Genomic DNA, 6,530 nt, shown 5'->3' on the forward strand with positions numbered 1-6,530 from the left:
TATTTTAAATATTAAATATTTTTCTTATGCCGTTGGGCGCCAGTTATTTAAGTTGGATATTTAATTATTGTTCTCTTTATTAGCGGCTAACTTGCCGACTCGAAATATATTTAGAAACTAAACTTATAATATCTTATAAAGACCCAAAGAAGCCCACAGCCAACCAAGAATTGCTGAATCAGCGCCTCGTGCCTCGCTGGTGGCCGCGGTCAATGCGCCTCAGCTGGAGGATCATATTTCGGACGACCGTGAGACCGACTAAATAGCTGACACAGCTACTGTGACTATGTTGCAATTGCTTCCGCTCACTATTTTGCTTGGCTCGTCATAACTTATACATAGCTTATGTCTTGTGTCTTGAAATATGCAGAAAGATCAGACTCACACCCAGAGCATCTGACATTAATTACACATATGCCGTATCATTTGAAACGCCCACAGATATTTGCTTTGGCTGAAATCCCTCTGCCATTTAAAGTACGAGTATTTTAATTTGCATAAAATGCATTAAACGTGGGGCCCAACGAGCCCAAGAAGATACTCAGACGGCTAAGCCAGCCTTGGGAATTGGGTTCTGAAGTTCAGAGATCTCGGATCTCACTCCAGCAAGGTCAGGTTCTCTCCTTCAGCCGGTGGCAGCAGTGAACCAGTTTCGCATAGAAAACGAGAGCATGCCGACCGATCAATCGACTGACTCTTCCTTGACCATGAAATAGGCTTGCAAAGATTAGATTATCCAACAACCTATCTGCATGCATTTAAGCCCCGTTCATACATATGAGGAATTGCGGGCTACTTAGCAGGTAAGAGAGCGAGCGAGAGATCTATTGACTTGTGAGATGTGACCAAACCGCTGACATTTAATCGTAACCAGTTACAACCTTCCAGTTAGTCAGTTGTTGGCATCGGCTATCTGCAATTATTTATTAATGCTACATTGACATTAGCATTAGTATTAGCATTAGCCCAATGTAAAGTGTGCCAAATGGGGTCGGTTGGACTCCGGCTACTTGCGAAATTCTCAAAGTCAAATACCCTTCAAGACGATGCCAGTTGATCGTTTGATGGAGCGAATTATAATTTTACTCATAAATGTTTGCCTTTTTTGGGGCCTCAAGAAAACCCATCATATAACTAGCATATATGTGTGTATGTCTGTGTACCTAGACGACCTTCAGAAGTGGTCAGCGGGTGCAAGAACAGGTTACAGATTACATCCAAAGAATGAGAAGATGAATACCCAGAACAGAACCGGACAAACCTAAACAACTGACATTTTCGATGTTCGTTGGTAATGCGTAACGATTCAAGGTTTACTGCTGCCGATAGAACAAAACCAAAAAGAAAAGAAGAAAAAACTAGGAAAAAAAAAACACATTAAAAAAATAGTATAATAAATATTAAAAATTAAAATTAATGCAGTTGAATGTCTTCATAAGCAGAATTAAAAAACCAAAAATAAAACAATGAACAAGCCAAAGTAGCAGACTTTGACTTCGACTTTAACTTGATTACTTTAGACACTTTTGTTTTTTTTTGCGCAAAAAACAGAAACAAAAATTCTCGCTAACTGGCAATTGTATTTTAGTTTAGCAACAACAAAAGCAATGGCAACAACTACAACAATAGCAATGAAATCTTTGGGACAATCTTGTCACGATGTTCTGTCGCCATCGCCGTCTGTCTGTGTCGGACTCGAAGTTGGAGCTGAATTTGAAGTTGAAGCCGCAGTCGCAGCGCAGTCGCAGACTGGCCCCATCTGCTGGCCCAAAAGCTATAGCTATTCATTAGACGCGCCTACACTTTGGCAGCGACGACGACGCGTTTAGCAATTTTTTTTCTTCTTTTTTTGTTTCTGTTTTTCTTTCTTTTTTTGGCACTTTGACCTCATGGTATGGCTTTAACTTTAACTTTAGCTAACTTCATCATGGACTGGCTGCAGCTCTTAACCTGCATCTTGCCATTCCCTGACTGACTTTGATTGCATTTGCCGATTAATGGCCACGTATTTAAATGCAATTTTTCACCCGCAAGCTTGGCTTAATTTTATTACCATTTTCATTTTCATTTCGAAGCAGGTGGCAACTTCTGCTGCTGCCGCTGCTCCTGCTGCTGCTGCTGCCTGTGGCAAGATATTTTACTGATAATCTTCATTTGTTAAGTTTGTCTCAATGTGGTATTTGGCGGAAGAAAATGCCTCAACGTTATTAGTAATTTTTAGATCAAATGGTTCTTTTACAAAATAATGAAATGTTTCCTTTAAATTGTTCTATTTAGTTGTAATTCGCAACTAGTTTTGGCTCAAGAAACGTGACGACGAGAAGATAATTTGTTAGTTTTCATAATTGAATGATATATATACTTAATGTTCAATATTAAGTACTAACTTGATAATTAATGCAACTCTCAAGGGTTAATTAAACAGTTCAACTTTGGAACTCATTTCTGTTTCATCATCAGCCATCACCTTACATACCAACCTACTACCTATCTTACCTGCCTATACGAGCAAAATTATTGTTTTTGTTTGTTCAGAGAGAAAAAAAAAAACATCACGAAATGCCATAAGTCTGCCCTTTGCTTGTGATGCAATTTAGAGACCTGTAACTCTTTATTATAAATATGCATACAATGCTTATACACATATTTACTTGTACATATATATTAATTGCGATTTAAATTTTATTCTAATATTCTCATTCTCAATTATACTTGTCCAGACCTGAGCTCATGCCATGGCTATATAGTTTTGGCCAACAAAATTTTAATAGAAGCTTTTGCGCTCTTCTTCCTCCGGTCTCTCTCTGCGGAGTCTAACAGCTTTTTGAGCTCCGCTTAATGCAGTCTTCAAGTTGGTGTAAAACTGACATTTTGCAGCTTTGTTCCAATGCAGTTTCGTATAAATAGACTGCGCAGCCGGCAATGGACAACATTACAATCAAAACGCTTGTTCATTGAACAACCAACTCGATCCACAGCAACAGCTCTAAGAACAATTTGAATTGTGACATCTTTCAGAGGATTACGCATACGCAATAATGAGAAATGTAAGTGTGGAATGAGTGTCCTTAATAGTCCAGGGAGAACCCTGTGGCAATCGCGCTGCAAGTGATTAAATATATTTCGCATCTTCGAAATAGCAAAAAAACAATCACAAACACGTTTAAATTGTTTTTTTTGCTGTTGCAACTCGTCTGACGCGTTTCATAATTCATCTGTCAACATAAATCAATCAGTGAAACGAATGTAAACACTTTTTGCAAAAACCCTTTGCATCGTGTCTGCAGATAACCAAATATTACAAAGAGAGGCGACACCCATAAAGTTAGAGTTAACGTGTTTGCCATTTGGCCGACGGACCAGACCGGCCTGGCAATTACGACTTAAAAACATGCATTTCCAAAGGTCACAAGAAAAGAGCAAAGAGACAACTGATGCAGCTGATGCTGCACAATTCGGACAGTCCGAACTCTGGCCAAATGAAGACAGAGCAATAGTTATTAATATTTTCATCACACAATTATTTATTTTTCGTTTTCAGTTTGCTTTGTGCCTAGTCGCTGCTGCATGGCTTACCATGGTCCAATCCGCTCCGCAGAGGGCCGAGGAACCGATTGCCATTATTAGTCAGGAATCGAACATAGAACCCGATGGTTCATACAATTACAAGTAAGTGAATATACTTTTAAGCTGACCCAATGAAATGACTACCGAAGCATGGTATACTTTTTGGCGAGATGAGCGAATCGGACAGTCCATAGTATACTTAGCCGTTGGAGGAGGCGAAAGATTCCGGTTTTAATCTTAAGCTGTCAGGTTTCTCTTTATTGAACTAAATTATCACCAATTATAGTATTTGGATATAGCATTTGGATTTATTTAATGATAATGCCAAAAACCCACGGCTTGGCGCCATTAAATGACGCATAAAAAATGTGGCAAAAATTTAATTATTCTATTTTTTTGTTTGTTTTTTTTTTTTTGCCAGCTATGAAACCGCAAATGGCATTAAGGCCGAGGAAACCGGAACTTTGAAGAAGGCTACCTCCCCGGATTCAAGTGATGTGATCATTGCCAAAGGCTCCTTCTCTTACACCTCGCCGGAGGGCAACTTGATTACACTGAACTATGCGGCAGATGATGAGAACGGATTCCAGCCACAGGGTGATCATTTGCCCACACCACCACCAATCCCACCAGCAATTCAGAAGGCTCTTGACTACCTGTTGAGTTTGCCACCAGCCAAGCGTCGTTAACCAGGAATAGGAACCAGGAGGAGGTGAAAGTAATGACCAAATGCCAATTCCCGATATGCTATGACGACACACTCTAAACGATCTGCACCCTCTGGACACATCTGCTGTCCCCTACATCTATATCTGACTGAAAACAACAACTCTTAAGACCCGACACCTGACCCAACCTCCTCACACACACACACACACACACACACACTCCCTCTTGCACACACTTGTCCTATTCCCTCGCAATGTATCTATTATGTGTATGTAGATACACATTCCTTCTGATCTTTAAGTCGCCGGAACTCTGCCATTTTTGGACCACTCATGTGATACATCTATGAATGAAAAGGAAATCAAGAAGAAAAATTCAACAAAAAAAAAAAAATAAAAAATGAGAAGATTATAATAATAAATATGCATAAATATGCTATTCAGTCTGTAATATATATAAAGAACATCTAATCTAAGCTATTTAGTTGATGATAATGTTGAACTTTGTTGGTTAATTGTTTTGTCACTTGAGAGGATGGATAAAGAGGAACCTATTAATACATATCTTTAGCCTTAGCTGCAAATAAAGAATTAAAGATTCTTTCAAAAACGATCTCCGGTTATTTATTTCTCCCCAGATTCGAAATTGGAAAGTCTTTCAGTGAGATTATTCCGCAAAAGTGTTTTCCGGTACGACTCCACTTTTATCTAGGGTATATTGAAGTCAGCACCTTTTATCTATGTAGTTGGCTATGCCATGTTTTGATTTGGACTTTTGCATATTCAAGGCAAATGGACAAATATATTTTATGCAAATTCCACCATACATGACTATGGCGTTATATATAGACAAGTTGTTTAAGCAGAAGCAGAACCAGAATCAGAATGTCATCTCTGGGTATGACAAGTTCCCATCCATACTTTTCGATGTGTTTAGCATATTATTTTGATTTGTTTTTGTTTTATTTTTGAGTTTTTTGTTTGTTTAGTTAACGTTAATGTTTTAAGTTGTCTGCACCAAATTTCACACCCATTCACGCGAAATGCCAAAGCCAAAGCCAAAGCAAAACGGAAAAAACAAAACAAGTTCAATATTATTTATTACTCAAATTTTGAATAAATTCTTGTCGGAATTCTGGAATATATAAGAGAGTTTGTTTAACTAAAACAGTTGCCAGTCGCCCCAGAGACCTTTGAACGTTTGGATTGTTGTATTTAGTTTTCTAGTTAATTGTTGCTAAAATGAAGTCCATAGCATTAATTGTTGTTGTTATTTCTGTTGTCAATATTGGATGCCAAGCACTTGGCAATAGCCAGAGTCAAGCGGATTTAATATCCCAGGAATCGAATGTGGAATATAATGGCAAATATCATTATCAGTGAGTTGTCCATCAACTAAGGGACGATACCCCCTTCCTTCCTTCCCTAGTACTAATGCCATTTTTAATTCAGCTATGAGCTAAGCGATGGCTCAAAAGCCACCCAGGATGGTGTCCTGAAGACTGTGGATGCCCAACACGATGGAGAATCGATTCACGGCAAATATTCATTTGTGGGCGAGGATGGCAAAACCTATGTGGTATCCTATACAGCCGATGAGAATGGATTCCAAGCTGTTGGCGATCATTTGCCCACTCCGCCACCAACACCCGAATGGATTGCACGATCCTTGGAATATCAGAGACTGCATCCCTATCATCCACCAGAGCAGAAGCATTAAGTAAACCATCTTCAGCATAACTGTGACCAAAAACAAGAAGAAACAAATGGAGCATCAAGTATAAACTATATGTGAAAATACCTGAACAGAACTGAAATAATGTAATAAAAAATAATCAAAAGGTTAGTTTATTTCTTAGTAAATCGTTGTAGAAAAGAGAAGAAAAATGCAGAGCATAAAATGCATATATGGGTATGAAATTAAAAATATTCTTTGAACTACTCTTAGTTTAGTTCGGTTGTACAATATCAACAAAGAATTAAGCTGATTAGAATAAAGCATAAAAAAATCGGTGCAAATGTCCTCAATAATGGCTATACAATGACAACCCAAAACTTGTCGCACAGTGTGAAAATATAAACTTATACTCTTGATCAGATTAGCTTGTCTGTCAGGTTTAACTCTTCTTGGAAACTTTTTAGCTGCAGAAAACATTTACATATACAGTCACATCTCGGATTAATAGTTTCTCTCGAATCTTTAACTCCATCTTCTTGTGTCCTGTTTCTTTTAGCTCCTTATAAAATCAGTAACCAAAAAAGTTAAGGTTTTTTAAACTCGTTTAATTAACAATT

The 6,530-nt window shown here is 38.1% G+C and overlaps 2 protein-coding genes across 2 annotated transcripts; both read left to right on the forward strand.

Moving 5' to 3' along the window:
* Positions 1 to 2,969: 2,969 nt before the first annotated feature.
* Positions 2,970 to 4,610, forward strand: LOC6652134 (endocuticle structural glycoprotein ABD-4). Its single transcript, XM_002074809.4, has 3 exons — positions 2,970 to 3,047; positions 3,542 to 3,669; positions 3,989 to 4,610. Exons 1-3 carry the CDS (start codon positions 3,039 to 3,041, stop codon positions 4,254 to 4,256), a joined length of 405 nt encoding a protein of 134 aa, XP_002074845.1. The 5' UTR covers positions 2,970 to 3,038; the 3' UTR covers positions 4,257 to 4,610.
* Positions 4,611 to 5,423: 813 nt separating this feature from the next.
* Positions 5,424 to 6,023, forward strand: LOC6652133 (endocuticle structural glycoprotein SgAbd-3). The gene is made up of 2 exons (XM_002074808.2): positions 5,424 to 5,614; positions 5,688 to 6,023. The coding sequence occupies exons 1-2, from the start codon at positions 5,478 to 5,480 to the stop codon at positions 5,953 to 5,955; spliced, it is 405 nt and encodes a 134-aa protein (XP_002074844.1). The 5' UTR covers positions 5,424 to 5,477; the 3' UTR covers positions 5,956 to 6,023.
* The last annotated feature ends 507 nt before the right edge of the window (positions 6,024 to 6,530 follow it).

This window comes from Drosophila willistoni, assembly GCF_018902025.1.
Source record: "Drosophila willistoni isolate 14030-0811.24 chromosome 2L unlocalized genomic scaffold, UCI_dwil_1.1 Seg168, whole genome shotgun sequence".
NCBI lineage: Eukaryota > Metazoa > Arthropoda > Insecta > Diptera > Drosophilidae > Drosophila > Drosophila willistoni.